At 43.5% G+C, this 17,511-nt stretch overlaps 1 protein-coding gene across 4 annotated transcripts in view; it reads right to left on the reverse strand.

Annotated features, from left to right (window-relative positions):
* ITGA11 (integrin subunit alpha 11) overlaps positions 1-17,511 on the reverse strand; it is a 574,736-nt gene that overhangs the window by 280,483 nt on the left and 276,742 nt on the right. For all 4 annotated transcript variants that reach the window (XM_069222912.1, XM_069222911.1, XM_069222913.1 and 1 more), the window contains 2 exons: positions 6,301-6,469; positions 5,639-5,709 (listed from right to left, as the gene is read on the reverse strand). In XM_069222912.1, coding sequence (XP_069079013.1) covers positions 5,639-5,709; positions 6,301-6,469 — 240 coding nt within the window. The remainder of the gene's footprint in view (positions 1-5,638; positions 5,710-6,300; positions 6,470-17,511) is intronic.

Genomic DNA, 17,511 nt, shown 5'->3' on the forward strand with positions numbered 1-17,511 from the left:
ACTGGGAGCCAGTGGAGGGTCCTCAGGTGTTGGGATATGTATTCTCGGCGTGGGAGGTCCAGAATAAGTCTGGCAATAGCTTTCTGGATGAGTTGTAGTTTTTTGGTGTTTCTAGTCGAGGTGCCGGCGTAGGGGGGAAGATCTTCCGAAATTTGCAGAGTGTATGCCAGCAGCAGAAGGTGACTGAGTTTACCTGGCAGGTCATAGATAGGGAGGAGTCAAGGATGAGGCATAGGTTGCGGACATGCTCAGTAGGTGCAGTGGGTGGTGCTGAGGGATGTGGGCCACCAGGAGTCATCCCAAGCTGAGGTGGCGTTTCCGTAGATGATGAGATCAGTCTTGTCGGAGCGGAACTTGAGGCAGCTTTCTCTCATCCAGGTGGCGATGGCTTCTATTCCTGAGTGGAAGTTCCTTTTGGCCGTGTCCGGGTCTTCAGTGAGGGAAATGATGAGTTGTGTGTCATCGGCATATGACACGATGTTCATACTGTGGCTTCTGATGATGGCTGCGAGAGGGGCTATGTATACTTTGAACAGTGTGGGACTCAGTGAGGATGCTTGGGTCTGGATGTGTAGGGCTGGAGTCTGACCCTCGGTGTCCTCCCGGAGAGGAAGGAGTAGATCCATTCCAGGGTTCTCCTGCGGATTCCTATGTCATGGAGTCTGGTGCGTAGAGTGCTGTGGGAGACAATGTCGAAGGCTGCTGAGAGGTCAAGGAGTATGAGCGCTGTGTTGTGGCCATGATCTAGGAGTAATCGGATGTCGTTGGTGGTTGCCAGCAGGGCTGTCTCCATGCTGTGGTTGCTGCTGAATCTGGACTGGGAGCTGTCCAGGGAGTTGCTTGCCTAGATGAAATTCCTTAGTTGTACGTTGATTGCTTTCTCCAATACTTTGGCGGGGTAGGGTAGCAGCGAGATGGGCCAGAAATTCTTTAGTTCTGATGGGTCGGCCGAAGGTTTCTACAGGAAAGGGAGTATTTCGGCGTGTTTCCAGTCCTCGGGGAAGGTGCCAATTTTGATGGAGCGGTTGATTGGGTTATGGAGCTAGGGGGCGATGGATGCGCTGGCTCTGATGTATATGTGGTGTGGGCAGGGGTCCGTGGGGGCTGTTCATGATGCTGACTGTTTCCTCCCTGGTCAGCGTGGACCAGTTGTGGATGGTCTGGGTGGGTTCTGGGAGGTGAGTTGGTCACAGGTTCCAATGCCAGGATCTTCCGGGAGGAATCTGTTGTAGATGTTTTGGATCTTGCAGTGGAAAAAGGTGGCAAGTTTGTTGCAGAGGTCCTGTGATGGGGGGATGTTGGTGGCTTTGGAGGGGGATCTGTAAACTTGTTGATGACTGAGAAGAGTTCCTTAGAGTTGTGTGTGGAGAAGTTGATGCGCTCACGGAGTGCTTCCTTCCTTGAGTTCTTTATTTAACATAAAGGAGGCGAGATCTTCGCTGGTTTGGCTGTTCCTCCATTTCCTCTCTAAACGTCTGTGGGTACGCTTTGATTCTTGGGAGTTCGGTGGTGAACCAGCTGGCTTTCTTAGGTTTGCGTTTGGCCAATGTCAGCCGGAGGGGGGCTAGAGTGTTGCACATTCTGTGATCCATGTGTTGAGATTGTATGCTGCTGTGTTGGCGTCAACGGAGGGAGGGATCATAGTATCATAGATAAGGACTCTAATGTGATCCTGGTTGAAGAAACAGTGGGTAAGGGTGTTAGGGAGAAGTCTAGAATGTTTAACTGATTCATTTGAACCCTTTTTGCTTCATCTGTGCTACCTCAGTGCTGACCCAATATCCTTCAGTGTTACCAGAAAGGAGACGCATGGTTTATCAGCGCTACCCAGTGGTGCTGTTTCAGAGGCACCAGGGTGCAGCATCAGTGTTAAAACTGAACAAACCCACGGACTATCAGTAGTAGCTGAGAAATGACCTATGGGTTTGTCAGTGGTACGACAAAAGCACTAAATAGCCTGTCAGTGCTACAAGAGAACAAACTGAAGGAGCATCTGTACTACTACCAAATAGGGTAACCGTACATCAGGATTATCTATGAAAGGCTCATAATCTTTCAGCACTGCTTCAAAACAGGTTCATGGACTGTCAGAGAAACTTCAGAACAGAACACTGGTATACCAATTTTATTTTAGAATGGGTTCATCATCCATCAAACAGACTGACAGAAGTGACAGAGCAACAAGCATTAAGATGAATACAGCTGCACGATGATTATTTACTTCAACACAACCCACCTACTTTACCTTTTATAATACTTAACTAATACCTTTCTTAATTAGTCTTAAAGGAACTCAGACATTGTTTACTAATATTATATTCAAGACTTCCAGTTCCTCAGCTGCAACGAATTGCTAATTAATTGATTCCTGACCTAGAAAGTTCTGGTGCGTCCAAGGCATTGCAACATGGTTTCACAACGTCTTGCAAGGTATTTCCGTCATTAACTTCAAATGAGCTTAAACAATCCACCAATTTTGAAGTTCCTTTGTAAAAAGAATTCATGATGGCATTTAAAAGTCAGCACACAGCAAAGGGAGCAGGGATATGCCAAACCGGGAGCTTAAATGCTCCAAGGAAAATAGCAGAAGTAATGGCTTGTGCGAAACTGGCAAGACATTAAGGATGGAAGAATGCCCAGAGGACACAGAGCGGGAGCAGCAATGAAGAGAAACGTGCCAAAGATGGAGTGCGAAGGACTGGAAACGATGCAGGCCTCGGAGGAGGATAGTCTGTCTAGGATAACTTCCATAGCAATAGCGGATTATGTAAATTCAGTCTGGGGACTTGTGGACATCAGTACTAGCTTCTAGGGAATGGGAAGGGAGGAAGGACCTCAGCAATGCAGGCTCACTAATAGAAGTTTGCCTCCAGTCCAAGGGGTGTATGAAGTTATAACGTTTTTCCTCCACAAACTTTCTGAAGTTTTGTTAAAATCTTTGCAAGCTTCACAACCTTTGCAAAGGATAAATGGTGAGAAAAAATTCAGCAAATGTATTTGTATGGGAAAAATCTTGCAGTGCAAAGTTACCAGAGGTTTACAGCCTTCGTGAAATGGAAACTTTGCAAACTTTACAGGTACAATTTATTTTGTGGACTGCCAGATATACCTGCAACTAAGTAAATCATTTCATGAATTTACTTTTCAAATTATACAGATCCCTATAAACAAACATAGTAATTAATCAGTTAGTAACTTTGTGTATTCAAATGAGCTGTCCCGAAAGGCATGTCTGCTCTCTCCTTAGTGCTGGTTTCCCCATATAGAAAGCCTTAAGTTCAGTCATAAGGAAGAGCAACAGCATAGGTTTCACTTCCAAAACAACGGAATGCCAAAGGTTTAATATATGAAATGCTAACTTATCAAGGATTTCTGACAGAACAGTCTAGGCTATTAATGTCCAGATATAAACTTTACATTAATTTACTCAATATGTGGGTGTATTAGCTTCTTGATATTTCTATAAACGTTGGAACGTTAACTGTTCTAAATTGTACTCACTGTTAGTATGAGGTTTAATTTATTGGGATAATCTATACCTGGTCCTGGTTGAATGGATCAATATTATTGGAATTTTGATGTTATCCACTTTTTTTATTTAATGCATTTCCTGCAAAATACAAATATTTGATTACAAAATTAAACTGAAGTTACAAAACGTCATCAGTCTCTTTAAAAAGTGTAACATTGTTTGTTCCCTGAAAATATATTATTTTTGGACTCGCCTGCATTGAAACTTTTATAATTGGTTGTCAGTTTTTAAAAAATGAAAACGGTTTTCGAAACAAATAAACACACTGAAGTCTTAGAGATATGTTGTTCTCTATGGGAAACCACAACTCAATTTATAGACTCGATAGTCCGCACCTCAAAATTAATGTACCTCATGACAGTGAGCCCACTCGTTTCCAAGTTTGGCATGAGATCTTTTTGATGGTGTGTTTCGTCTGAGTGTGGGGATATCAAACCATACTGGAGTGTTTCTTTGAATATTTTCATACAAATGATAGGCCCACAGAAGCTGACAGTGGAGAATGTGCTATCAGAGGAGAAGGTACCCACATTAATGCAATTTGTTCAATTATGTTCTAATGTTTTAATACATTTCCTAATGTATAAAATATATAGATATTTTAAGGACTGCCTAGAAAAGTGTTTTCTAATAGCTCTAGCATCTCTGCTAGAAATAGTACCAATGGCTCAGACCACTAGACCCCGCACCTCGGTGTATAAATTGCCATCGGATTCTCCATTTAAGAGCAATGCAAAATTAATTTCAATTTAGAGTGAACAGTTGGGCACAAAGTATAAAACCTCGTATTGGTTCAATGTATATTCACTTTTGCACAGGATGCTGGCTGCCTTGTGAGCCAGGATTAACTGACAAGTCATTTTATTGTTGATAAAATGTATTTTACTGAAAGATGAGCTATATAATAACAATGATGTTTAAGACACTGTGCTCATCTCTCACAAGTGTGCGTCCTCCAGAGATTTTTCTATAGTCTTGTATTTGAGTGTCTCCAGAAGTGTTTCTACAGGATCTCTCTGCTCAGTTGTGTATATAAGTGGGTTTAACATGGCCCACTTTCAGTATTAACATATCTGTGAAAGTCTCTAATTTCTTCTGTCAATAACTGTATGTGTTTGAAGTCTGTGTGATCCTCACAGAGCTGTATATGTGTGCTTATCATAGTGGTCTCTCCTCTATGTCTTTATGGGTCTGTAAGTGTATCTTTGCGTCATTCTTTAATGTTTCTATATGTGCCTGCCTCTCTGAAACATCTCTCGCTGTTTATATGTAGGTGTGTGTGTGTGTGTCTGTAGTACTCTTCCAGTGTTTGTATGTGTTTTCACCTATCTCCAAGTGGCCTTCTTGATGGTTGTATGCATGTATCCTTTCAGTTTCTGTATAAGGATGGAGTTATCTGAGGGTTCATCTCGATATTTATGTGAATATATCTCTGAGGACTCCTTTCAGTAGTTTTACATATGTGTGGGTGTCTCTGCAGTGTCCTCTCATTGTCTGATGGTGTGTACATTTATCTCTCACTGTTTTACATGTACCTTTCTGTTTGAGTTCTGCCTCTTTGAGTTTGTGTTCACCCTAATGGCACTAAGGGGCATATTTATGAGAAAGTGGCACATTGGTCCCGATGCGCCACTTCTCTTGCGTCACCCTTAACCCACCTAACAACACCATGGTTGCGCTGTATTTACAATATGGAGCATCATGGAGGTCGTTAACACAACAGCACCAGAAGTTTTGCCACTGCTGTGACATTTTGCTGCATTAGCATCAAAAATGTTGACACTAGTGCAGCAAAGCACAGGAAGGCCCAGTGCATGCATTGAGCCACTTTGTAAATATGGAGTGGGATGTAATCTGGGTCATCCATGCCCTGCAAAGGGTTATACATTGGTGAAGTAGGTGAAACAGTGCTCATGTGTGATTATAAAACTTGAATGTCTTGTTAAGCGACACAAAGGTAAAGTAGGCTGATATGCTACTCAGGCTGACATCTGAAAACCCAGCACAAATTTGTACATTCCCAATTAACAGAGAACGTTTATTCTTTACTCACTCACTCTATATAAAAGCTGTGAACATTCCTGCAACACAGAGCCTTTCCCTTACCTCTACAACGTGTGATGAAAATCCAGCCTGGGACATCTCCAGACCAAAAGAAGTTTCATTCTTATTGGTTCCTGAAATATAATGTGAGAAGGAACAGGAGGTCACCTGGAGTTCCCTTCCAATCCCAGATTCGAAATGGTAACTTGTATAAAGCATTACAAGAGTAAACAGGCCTGAAGAATGTTTTTGATAAAATAGGAATTATTTTTAGTGAAATTTGCCAGGGCATTTAGCGTCAACAACATATGAAAATGGTGGTATCTGACCCAAAATCAAAATGGATGTACAGGTCTCAAAAAATGTCATCAACTTTTAAGGAAGCCTCCACATGCCCAGAATAGCCCAAACTGGAAATGAGGAGACAAGATGTTGCGGGTTTCTCGTCATCTATGGAATCAAAAGTCTACAGCCCTCAACATGGCTCCCTACTTAGCAACATTTTGTGTTCCTTGCAAGAAAACAGTGTCTTCTCGTCTAAAGTTTCCTTTATTTTCCCCTAACTGGGAGTGCTTGTATTCAAACTGGCCCAACGTATTTTGCACTGTTTTAAAAGACATTTACGTGACAAAACAAGCTAGAGAACGATCCCAGCACCACTCCCCAAGAGTCTATTCTCAATTGATTAAACGTTTAGAAAATGGTGATGAATGGAAGCAACTCACCCCCCTCCAGGCTGAATATGCGCTCCCCCAACGCGTCCACAATATCCTTCAAGGCTGCCTCGTCCGTCACTTTAAAGAAGTACTTGTCATCGGGGTCACTGGCGATGAGTTTAATCTCATTCAGGAAGGCTTCTGGGTTGATTCCTCTCCTGTTGTAGTATCCTAGAACCTACATAAACATTGTAGACGGACTTATCATATTTATCATAATAAATAATGAGGCAGGGGTCAAAAAGGAGATCCCACACTTTCAAAACTTTCCAAATCTCTCCCAGTAGCCTAGAGGCAGTTCAACCTGAGTGCACTATGCAAATAAAACTCACTAACTCAGCCTCATAACATTTGATGTAGAGAGCACAGGTGGGGCTGCTTGACCCTTCTGTCTCGCCCCTTCTTGCATTACCTGTAAGCCCAAGCCTTCATGGAGCTCCACTGCTTTGTTGCTAGATTAATGCTTTGTATGTAACATAAATGCATGGATACATAATACATTGATATTTCGGCTCCTGATAACGAGAAGCAGAATAGTAGGAGAAGAACTATCACAAGACAGATCCCCACAAGACAAACTGACATCGACACAGTATGACCATTAAAGCCTAACTACAGCTAGCTGTACAACTAATACCAACTTCAAAAAAATACTTAAGTACAACTGACTACAATAGTAATTCTAAAGAACAAGGGAGCTGGAGGCTCTAGAATCCTGTACTTCTTGTCAAACAAACACTGACAATGTGAAGAGGTCTGGATTATGCATCCATTCATTCATCCAATGAGTAATTTTTCCACTTACCTTTTGACATAAGACAACTCACACTAAACAACATATGCACGATGATTTAAACTAATACAGGTAGAAACAAGAAATATGCTACCATCTAAATATGGTGGGCATATGCTTGCAGTAACGAAATATAGAAGCAGAAGTCCATCTTGCAGATGTATTGTACTTAGTCTATTGTGGTTTCAAAGTTACAGCTTTCTGCCACCTTGAGCACCAGTGAGTTGGCTATCTTGGTATGGTAAAACAATGATACAACGGGATAACATAATGTTTTTCTAATTTAGAGGAAGTGGCCACGTGGGATGCAGCACACTGCAGATTAAATGAGCAACAACCAAGCACATCATTAGCACCTCCTACAGAGCTGAAGTATACTCTAAAGGAAAAAAAAAAAAAAAAAGGAGAAGCAAAGAAATGAAAAATGAACTATTAAAGGAGAAAATAGAAAACTAAAGGACTAGCCAACCAGTCCTGACACTGAAGCGCACTCTTTTTCAGGTAGATGTGCACATGTGATTAGAAACTGCCATTCACAGGGCAATAAAGCCAATTACAGATGTGGACTGAACCATTAACCCAGACAGTAAACTGTCATGGACAGAGGCAGAGTGTATTTGACACTCAGATAGACCATTGGCAGACGAAGGCTGGTGCAAAAACCCTCTATGAATCTGTATGGATATGTATTTCTATATGTGGATATATGTTACAAGGCCCTGATAGACAGTTAAATCTACCAAGCCTTTCAAAGATGTTCTAGCAAGTATTACAGTGGAAAGCTTAGAACCATAGGGTTTGTCAGAGGGGGTAACCAACAGAAAAATATTTTCCTAGAAAGGTAATCTGTGAGATTTCATTGAGGCTTTAATACAGAATAATTCCAATTCCCCCCTTAAATGCCTACTGAGTTTGATATACTGTACAGGTTTCACAAACAATATGTCCATATGTCAGGCCTACTGTCTTTATCATAATGTTTCATTATAAACAATTAGGCTTCATCCTTGGATAGTCACCATAAACAACTCAGTCATATTATATTGGTCATGGGCTTCCTACAAGGCATCCATCAGATATACTGTACTAAAATTATAAATATGTACCGTACAAAATTACAGTTGTCACAACAATATAAAATTCCTACTAATACAGCATAATCAGGATTACCATAGTTCTAATTTTCTATCCCCATGGTTAATTCAGGTGGGTCACCAAAGCCCAACAAAAATGTAAGCAAGGATGCATTTTGCGCTAAATTATTTTGCTCATTTACAGATTTGCATTTTAAGTATTTTTCCTGAAATGTTGAGAAATCACACAAATACAAATTACACAAATTTCACACATCCCTACAAAATACCAGCCTGCGTGCTTTAGCACAATGTAATAACAATCCACTCTTAAAGGCCCATTGCCTATATCACATGCTTTTCACAATAAGTGAGTCAGATCTTCTTGCTTTGTCATAACTTTTCATTAAAAACAGATCACTCCTAAGGAACCTGACATAACACTATAACCACATAGGCCTACTGAAATGTGCATAAGCTGCAAACCATCATGCATGCAGTTATAAAATTACAAAAATATTCAGTATTACAGTTGGCAAAACAACATCCAACCCCTCTCAATAGGGCCTAGCAAGAATCATCACAGTAAAAATCTTGTCCTCCAAGGGTTTGTCAAAGGTTGCGAATGATACCAAAGCACTTTCCTTCTATTGCAATTTGTGAGATTATATATAACGAAATACCTGTTTTACAGCATGAAACAAAGTGTGATAACAATCTACTGTTTAAAGCATATTGGCTATAAAAAAAATATTTCCACAACAAATACGCCAGGCCTACTGCCTTCCATAACATTTCCCAATAAATAGACCAGACCTATGGCATCTTGTATAACATTTCCCTGTGCACTAGTCAGGCATATAGGTGTTATCATTAGCTTGTCATTGTAACTCAGGTGTACTGTCCTGTGCATAAGCTTTGTCACAAGGCACCCATTAGGCATACCGTCATCAAATTACAAATGCATACAAACTAAAGTTGGCAAAGCAAAATTATGTATCTCCTAGGAGAGCTTATTAAGGATTCTGATTCTTACAATGCAAGTCTTCTATGTGCACCGTTTTTCAGAGGGTGTAACCATCACCAAAACCTTTGCGTACTACACTAATCTGTAGAATTCCATGTAACAAAAATACCCATCTGTAGGATTTAATATAGTGTAAAAATAATCCATCTTTAACTGCTGATTGACTTTAACATATGCTTTTCACAATTAGGGGCATATTTATGAGCCCCTAGTGCCACCTTGCGCCACATTTGTGGCAATTATTTTAACACAAATGTGGAGTTAAGGTGGTATTTCCCATGTGCCACATTTACAAAGTGGTGTAATTCTTGAATTGCGCCACTCTGTAAACCCTTGAGCCACATTATGCCTGCGCCAGGCATAATGTATGTAAGGGAGATATTCCCCCGTTATGGGGGCTGAAAAAATGTTGCAAGGAAATCTAGCAGATTTCCTTGCACCATTTTTTTCAGCACCTTTAATGCCTGCTCAGAGAAGAGGTTAAAAGGGAGTTTCCATTATTTAGAATGGGCCCCTTTGTACTTTGCAAAAGTAGCGGCAACATTTTGGCACTACTCCTGCAGAGTACATCAATAGCATCACATTGAATGACGCTATTGCCCCCTACCCTGCGCCATGGTGAGCTGTATTTTAAATACGGCACACACATGGTGGCGGTGGGGGAGGGCACTAAGGGGCGCAGGAAAAGTGGCAGCGCCACTTTCCATAAATCTGTCCCTAAATACATAAGGCCTGCTACCTTGTTTGTAACATTTCATAATAAAGAGATCAGGCCTATAGCTTGCCACCATTACCAAATAAGTCCTGCTGTAGTAAGTATAAGTATTGCCACAGCCATGGGCGTAGGAAGTGTGGGGGATGCAGGGGATGTATCCCCCGCAGATTTTGGAGGGTGGGGGACACGGGGGATGAAGGTGGGGGAGGACAAAGGGACAAAATAATTTCCCCTCTCACATCTATTATTCGGAGGGCCATTAGCGCACAAAAGCACTACTTATAATAGCCCTGTACCGACCATCCTCCAATCTGATGGTAACAGAATGAAGGTGAGTCAGGAGGCCCCCTGCGCCCTCTGCCCTTTAGTTTGTCCTGTTCACAGCTGTGGGCATTAAGGGTGCTCATAAGAACAAAGGTCACTAGGAGGAGAAGAGTTTTGGATGATTACTGTCTGCATCACCTGCTGCCGCCTTGAAGAGGAGCACTGCAGGACGCCTTCAACAGGAGCTGCAAGACAATTAGGAAGATCTAAAGAGGAAACAGAGTCCCACTCACCCTGATGCCTGCAGGCTAGAAAGGAGACTCTGTGAAACACAATATTTGTATTTGTCTAAGATCACACCAGTTGATGAAATAGTGAAGTTGAGATTGAGCCCAGATTTGACCTTTTCACACAACAATTTAGCTATTAGAAGGGTATCATTTTCTAACATTTATGTTTAATATTTTGTTATCTAGGTAATGAAGGGCTTGATTACAGTGTGGCTAACAGGGAGAAGCCATATTTAATTTTGGGCCATTATGCCTAGCGTTATTATTTTTGTTGTTGTTATTGTTACATACTTAAGCATATTGAAGTACATCATCTTTTCTCTATCTTTTCTTCACTCTACTCTGAAACAATCTACCCTATGCCACTGCACCCTACACCTCTTTTCTCCACTTTGTGCTATTCTACGCCACTGCAATCTATGCTGTACCACTCCACCCTACACCACGCCACTGCAATCTATGCTGTACCACTCCACTCTACACCACTCTACTCTCCAGCACTCTACACTACGCCACTGCAGTCTCTGCTATTCTACTCTAACTATTGCACACTACACCCCTGCAATCTGCCAGTTCACTCTTCACCACTTTACTCAAAACCAATGCACTCTATGCCACTGCACTCTATGCCACTATGCAATAGACCACTGTACTCTGCAACCCTCTAATCTGCAACTTTGCACTCTCTGCCACTGAACTCCACGCCACTCTACTCTGCACCACTGCACTCAATGCCACTGTACTCTATCCCACTGCACTCTTTCCTGCAACACTGCACTCTAATCTACTCTACACCACTCCACTGTAGGGCACTTCACTCTACTTTGAAATCATCTCCTCTATGCCACTGCAATCTACGCAACTCCACTCTATGTTATGCCTGTCCAATCTACCCTGTACCACTCCGATGTACCCTGCGCCACTCCAATCTGCTCTTCACCGCTCTATGCGACTGCACTCTAAATCACTATGCTCCACTGTGCAACAATCTACTCTTCACCACTACACTGTACTCTGCAACAATCTACTCTATGCCACGGCACTCTAAGCCACTCTTCTCTACTTTGCATAACTCTATATCACTGCACTCTACACCAGTGAATTCTATGCCACTCTACTCTACACCACTGCCCTTTATGACACTCTACTCTGCACCACAGCACTCCTCTGCACCGCTCAACTATATGCCACTCTAATGCACTCTACACAAATGTACTATATGCCACTACACTCTATGCCACTCTACTCTGCATCACTGCACTCCACCACTTCACTCTACACCAGTCTACTCTACCTTGCACACTCCACTCTACCATACACCACATCACTCTATGACACAGCACTCTGCACCACTGAACTCTGAAACACTGCAATCCATGCTGTGCCACTCCACTCTGCTCCCCTCTACTCTTCACCACTCTACGCTACTGCACTGTACGCTAAACCAGTGCAGTCTTCGCCAATGCACTCTACACAATTTTACTCAAAACCAATGCACTCTATACCACTACACTCTACACCAATCTACTTTGCACCACTGTACTCTATGCCACTTCACTTTAGACCACCCAACTCCACTCTATGACACTTCACTCTGACATTACACTCCATGATACTAGACTCTGACATTCTATTCCATTAAACTCTAACACTTTCTCCACTCTGTAACTTCCTACACAACTCCCTATACGCCACTCCATTCCACTTTACTCCACTCTGTGCCACTCCACACCACTCTATGCCACTTCAATCTATGATACTATACTCAACGCCACTGCACAACCCTCTATGCCACTCCACTATACAACAATGTACTATGCTCACTGTAACACTCTACCCAACTTTCTCTATGCCACTTCACATTACTTTACTTCACTCTACTCCAGTTCACTCTTCTTTATGCCTTTCCACTCTACGACACTCTGCCACCCCACTCTGTGAAACTCTATTACACTGTGACACTACTCCACTCTACTACTACTTTATGGCATTGGCGCTTGATTAGAGATTCAGATCTCCATTGATTGACTTCTCACTCATATGAGACATGAGTCATATTTATCTTTGCCGTTTTGGTTACAAGCGCTCTGTAACCCTTTTAACTCAAGCTTAACGAAGGCTTAGGATGATCCTGATACTTGTCTAGGGGATTGAAATATTGTCGGCCAAAGTACCTAGACTTGAATTTGTGATATTTTACATAAGTTGGCATAAGCATAGGTACTATGAGCTAATGACTTCTTGATTCACTATTTGAGTCATTCATGTAAAATTCGGTGTATAAAAGCTTGCAAATCATTATTGTGGACGCTAACCTTGTAGGAAAGTAGACTCTTTCTAGCTTGGTTACCCCCACTTTTGGCCTGTTTGCCAGTGTGTATGAGTGTGTCTACTGAGATCCTGCTAATCAGGACCCCAGTAGTTATGCTCTCTCCCTTAAATTATGGTTGTTGCATACTGGTAACCCAGCATTTCGCCCAAAATTGGCATACTGGTGCCCCCTTATAAGTCCCTAATATATGGTACTTAGGTACCCAGGGCATTGGAGTTCCAGGAGATCCCTATGGGTTGCAGCATTTCTTTTGCCACCCATAGGGAGCCCATGCAGAGGCTTCTGCAGGACTGCCATTGCAGCCCGCATGAAAAGGTGCATGCACCCTTTCACTGCCAGTTACACTGCACCAGGTCACTTATAAGTCACCCCTATAGCAGGCCCTCCAGCCCTGTGGGCAGGGTGCAGAACACCTGTGTGTGAGGGCACTGCTGCACTAGCTGAGGTGCCCCCATGACCTCCAGGACCAGTTTCCCAGACTTTGTGAGTGCGGGGATACCATTTTACACGTGTACTGGAAATAGGTTACTACCTATGTCCAGCTACATAATGGTAACTCCAAACATATGTATGTTTGGTATCCAACATGTTGGAATCATACCCCAAGGCTTTTGCAAGCATTGGTTGTATGATTTCATGCACTCTGGGGGCTCCTTAGAGGACCCCTAGTAGTGCCATTCCAGCCTTCTGAGGTTTTCCAGGCAGCCCCAGCTGCTGCCACCTCTCAGACAGGTTTCTGCTCTCCTGTTGCTTGAGAAGCTCAAGCCCAGGAAGGCAGAACAAAATATTTCCTTTGGGAGAGGGGTATTACACCTTCTCTCTTTGAAAATAAGTGTTACAGGATTGGGGGGGGGTAGCTTCCTTCCCCAGGCCACTGGAAATGCTTTGAAGGGCACATTTGGTTCCCTCCTCGCATAATCCAGTTCACACCGGTTCAGGTACCCCCAAGTCCCTGCTCTGGCACGAAACTGGACAAAGGAAAGGGGAGTGGCCACTCCCCTGTTCATCACCACCCCAGGTGTGTTGCTCAGAACTCCTCCAGAGGGTCTCTCGGTTTTGCCATCTTAGATTCCAAGTTGGCAGCGAACTCTGGGAGCATCTCAGTGGCCAGTGCCAGCAGGTGGTGTCAGAGCCAAACCCTGATAGGTGTTTGCCTGTTTAGCTGACCAATCCCCTTTCAGGGCTATTTATGGTCTCTCCTTTGGGAGGTTATTCAGATTCGGATTGCAAGACTCCAGCAGGAATCCTCTGCATCCTTTTTCTTCACCTTACAGGATTGGGAGGGGTAGCTTCCTTCCCCAGGCCACTGGAAATGCTTTGAAGGGCACATTTGGTTCCCTCCTCGCATAATCCAGTTCACACCGGTTCAGGTACCCCCAAGTCCCTGCTCTGGCACGAAACTGGACAAAGGAAAGGGGAGTGGCTACTCCCCTGTTCATCACCACCCCAGGTGTGGTGCTCAGAACTCCTCCAGAGGGTCTCTCGGTTTTGCCATCTTAGATTCCAAGTTGGCAGCGAACTCTGGGAGCATCTGAGTGGCCAGTGCCAGCAGGTGGTGTCAGAGCCAAACCCTGATAGGTGCTTGCCTGTTTAGCTGACCAATCCCCCTTTCAGGGCTATTTATGGTCTCTCCTTTGGGAAGTTATTCAGATTTGGATTGCAAGACTCCAGCAGGAATCCTCTGCATCCTTTTTCTTCACCTTACAGGATTGGGAGGGGTAGCTTCCTTCCCCAGGCCACTGGAAATGCTTTGAAGGGCACATTTGGTTCCCTCCTCGCATAATCCAGTCCACACCGGTTCAGGTACCCCCAAGTCCCTGCTCTGGCACAAAACTGGACAAAGGAAAGGGGAGTGGCCACTCCCCTGTTCATCACCACCCCAGGTGTGTTGCTCAGAGTTCCTCCAGAGGGTCCCTCGGTTTTGCCATCTTGGATTCCAAGTTGGCAGCGAACTCTGGGAGCATCTGAGTGGCCAGTGCCAGCAGGTGGTGTCAGAGCCAAACCCTGATAGGTGCTTGCCTGTTTAGCTGACCAATCCCCCTTTCAGGGCTATTTAGGGTCTCTCCTTTGGGAGGTTATTCAGATTCGGATTGCAAGACTCCAGCAGGAATCCTCTGCATCCTTTTTCATCATTTTCTCACCGAAGAAATTGCATCTGGACCCTCCAGGAACTCCACAAATTGCAACAAAGAAGCAAAAACGACTTCTGCAACATTGTATAACCAAGAGACTTTCACGGCATTCCAGTGCTGTGTGTATGCAATTTCCGTCCGATCAAAACATGTACTTCTGTCAACCAACGTGTGGGCGGAGGCAATGCCCCTCTCTACGGGGCTCCCGAAAGCTCTTGTTTTTAGGTTGGTCACATAAGGCTATCAACAACCGAGCTATTAAGCCAGACCTAATAAAGCACTGGCTCTGTCTGCCTTCAAGCAGCTGACCACTGAGGCTCATCTGCTTAAAAACGAGAGGAAGAAGAGGAAGATTAACTCCAAAATGAACAAACAACCGTCACGGACCCCACAAACAACTGGGCACAAGTGACTGCAAAAGAAACAGCAAAGTAAAAACAGCAAAGCACAAAGTGCTATCACTTTAAACAAGGCATTGACGACATCAATAGTTTTGTTTTTTTTGTTAGGGGAAATGTTTAGTAGTTGCTGGGTGGAACTGAGTGGGTTGCCGCAGCTGGCACAGAGACAGCCCCAGAAAGAAGCAGCATCTGTGACTATAACAATATGGACGCTGCGTGTAGTGCCCCGTGATGAAGCAAATGCGTCAGCAGAGTTAAGCTGAACCCTCATAGAAAAGTATTAAGAGAAGGAGCCAGAAGATGACACGTGCTGTAAGTGGTGAATGTAAGAGGCATCCAAAGCAAACTATTACATAGTAGTTACTTTTGACAAACGGTCAGTGTCGACGTAGCATCATTAAGAAAGCCTGAAAGTGCAAGTCTTTACCACGCCAACAAAAAAAGCTAGAACGTCAACATGTTAGCATGACAGCAAAGTGGCACACAAAAATTGCAAAGGCGATTGGTGGATAGCGCTGAATCATAAGGAGACCCTTTGGTATCAATCAGCAAGTTCTTACCAAACATAAAAACATAAATCAGCAATTCAGTTGGTGTTGCGTCAGCAAAGTAAACACATTGAATACATGAAAACGCACACTGCATCTTAAGCTAAACGTCGTATCAACAGGCTAACAAAAGGACTACTTGATGGCCCCATCATCAAAATCTAAAGGGAACACAAATGGGACTATATTACCATCCTCAAAATGCTATGGTCTCGAAAAATCGTGAAGGTAATTCCTGAACGGAAATGATCCAATGCACATTTTCTCTCTCTCAACTTCTTACTGCAGTTTTTGAAGAATTAATAAAGTGAGGTTTGCTAGACAAATAAAGCTGTCTGAAGACAGACACGAAAAAAACTGTTATTTCAGAAAGATCAAAGGAGAGCCATGGACTTCGAAAGGAACAAAAGAGCACACATTGGAATCCAGCACACAGGACCCCAAAATGAACAATCAAATGCAATTGACTTCAAAAGGAAAATAAATGGACCACAAGCTTCTCTTAATGGAACTGGCAGTATTTCTGATGCCAAAAAGAACTAGTGAGCATAATAACTCCAACATGTAACAAAAAACCCTCATAAAGGAGTAGTAGTGCAAAGGTTACTACAAAATGAACAATGGAGCATGAATAATGCTGCAAAGAACAACTGATACCTAACCAGTCCAAAGGAAATAATGAGGCACTAGCATCTCTGAAAAGAATTTGTGGAGCGAAAGTGAGACCAAAATCAACAACATAGTCTGACTGGTCTGAAGGGTTATCATTGGCATGAAAATTGATATAGCACTGTTGGTTGTACTGAGGTTTTTAACAAAGGGCCATCAATTCTGACTTAAGCAACGGCACTCTACTTACACCAACTGTAGTGGTGATTAATTAGAAGACTTACGGCCACATACCAACAGCATTCAGTAAGTTTACCATGAACAAGAATAACAGTTATGTGATGACTTGCACCACAGATTCATAATTAATGAAAGACTGACTAGCTACAACAAGAATGAAAGAATACCACAGGCTTCGACAGTACGACACACACTCCACTGGGCTCAGTGGGACACATAGAAGATGATGCACTACCAAATCAAATGTTAATGACAGTATCAATTACATTTCCAAATGGACCATCATCATGAAGACAGAAACAGAGGCTGCATTAAAAATACGACAGCCATGTATGATAAGGTCTGCAGAGGGACCAAGAAAACAAAGAGACTCAAATGAGGCGCATGAAAGACAATATGGCCCTCATTCTGACCTTGGCGGTCTTTTCGCAAGACCGCCGAGTTACCGCCGCGGTGAAGACCGCCGACCGCGGCGGTATGCCGCTGTGCGCATTCTGACCGCTGGGAGCGTTCCGCCGGAAAACCGCCAGCAGCCACACTGGCGGTCGGCGGGAAAGTGGAGACTGGTCAACCTCCACCGCCACGCCAGCAGAACACCGCCCACAGAATTACGACCCACATTTCTGTGTGGTGGTCTTCTGTTGGCGGTCTTCTGTTGGCGGTCACCTCCCCATGGCTCCCGTCGCCTCCCGGAGGACCAACGCACAAGGTAAGTTGACCGTCCGTGAGGGGAGCGGGTGGGGGGGTGTTGTGTGATGTGGGCGTGCATGGGGGTGTGCGTGTGAGTGTGTAGAGG

The sequence above is a fragment of the Pleurodeles waltl genome, chromosome 3_1 (assembly GCF_031143425.1).
Source record: "Pleurodeles waltl isolate 20211129_DDA chromosome 3_1, aPleWal1.hap1.20221129, whole genome shotgun sequence".
NCBI lineage: Eukaryota > Metazoa > Chordata > Amphibia > Caudata > Salamandridae > Pleurodeles > Pleurodeles waltl.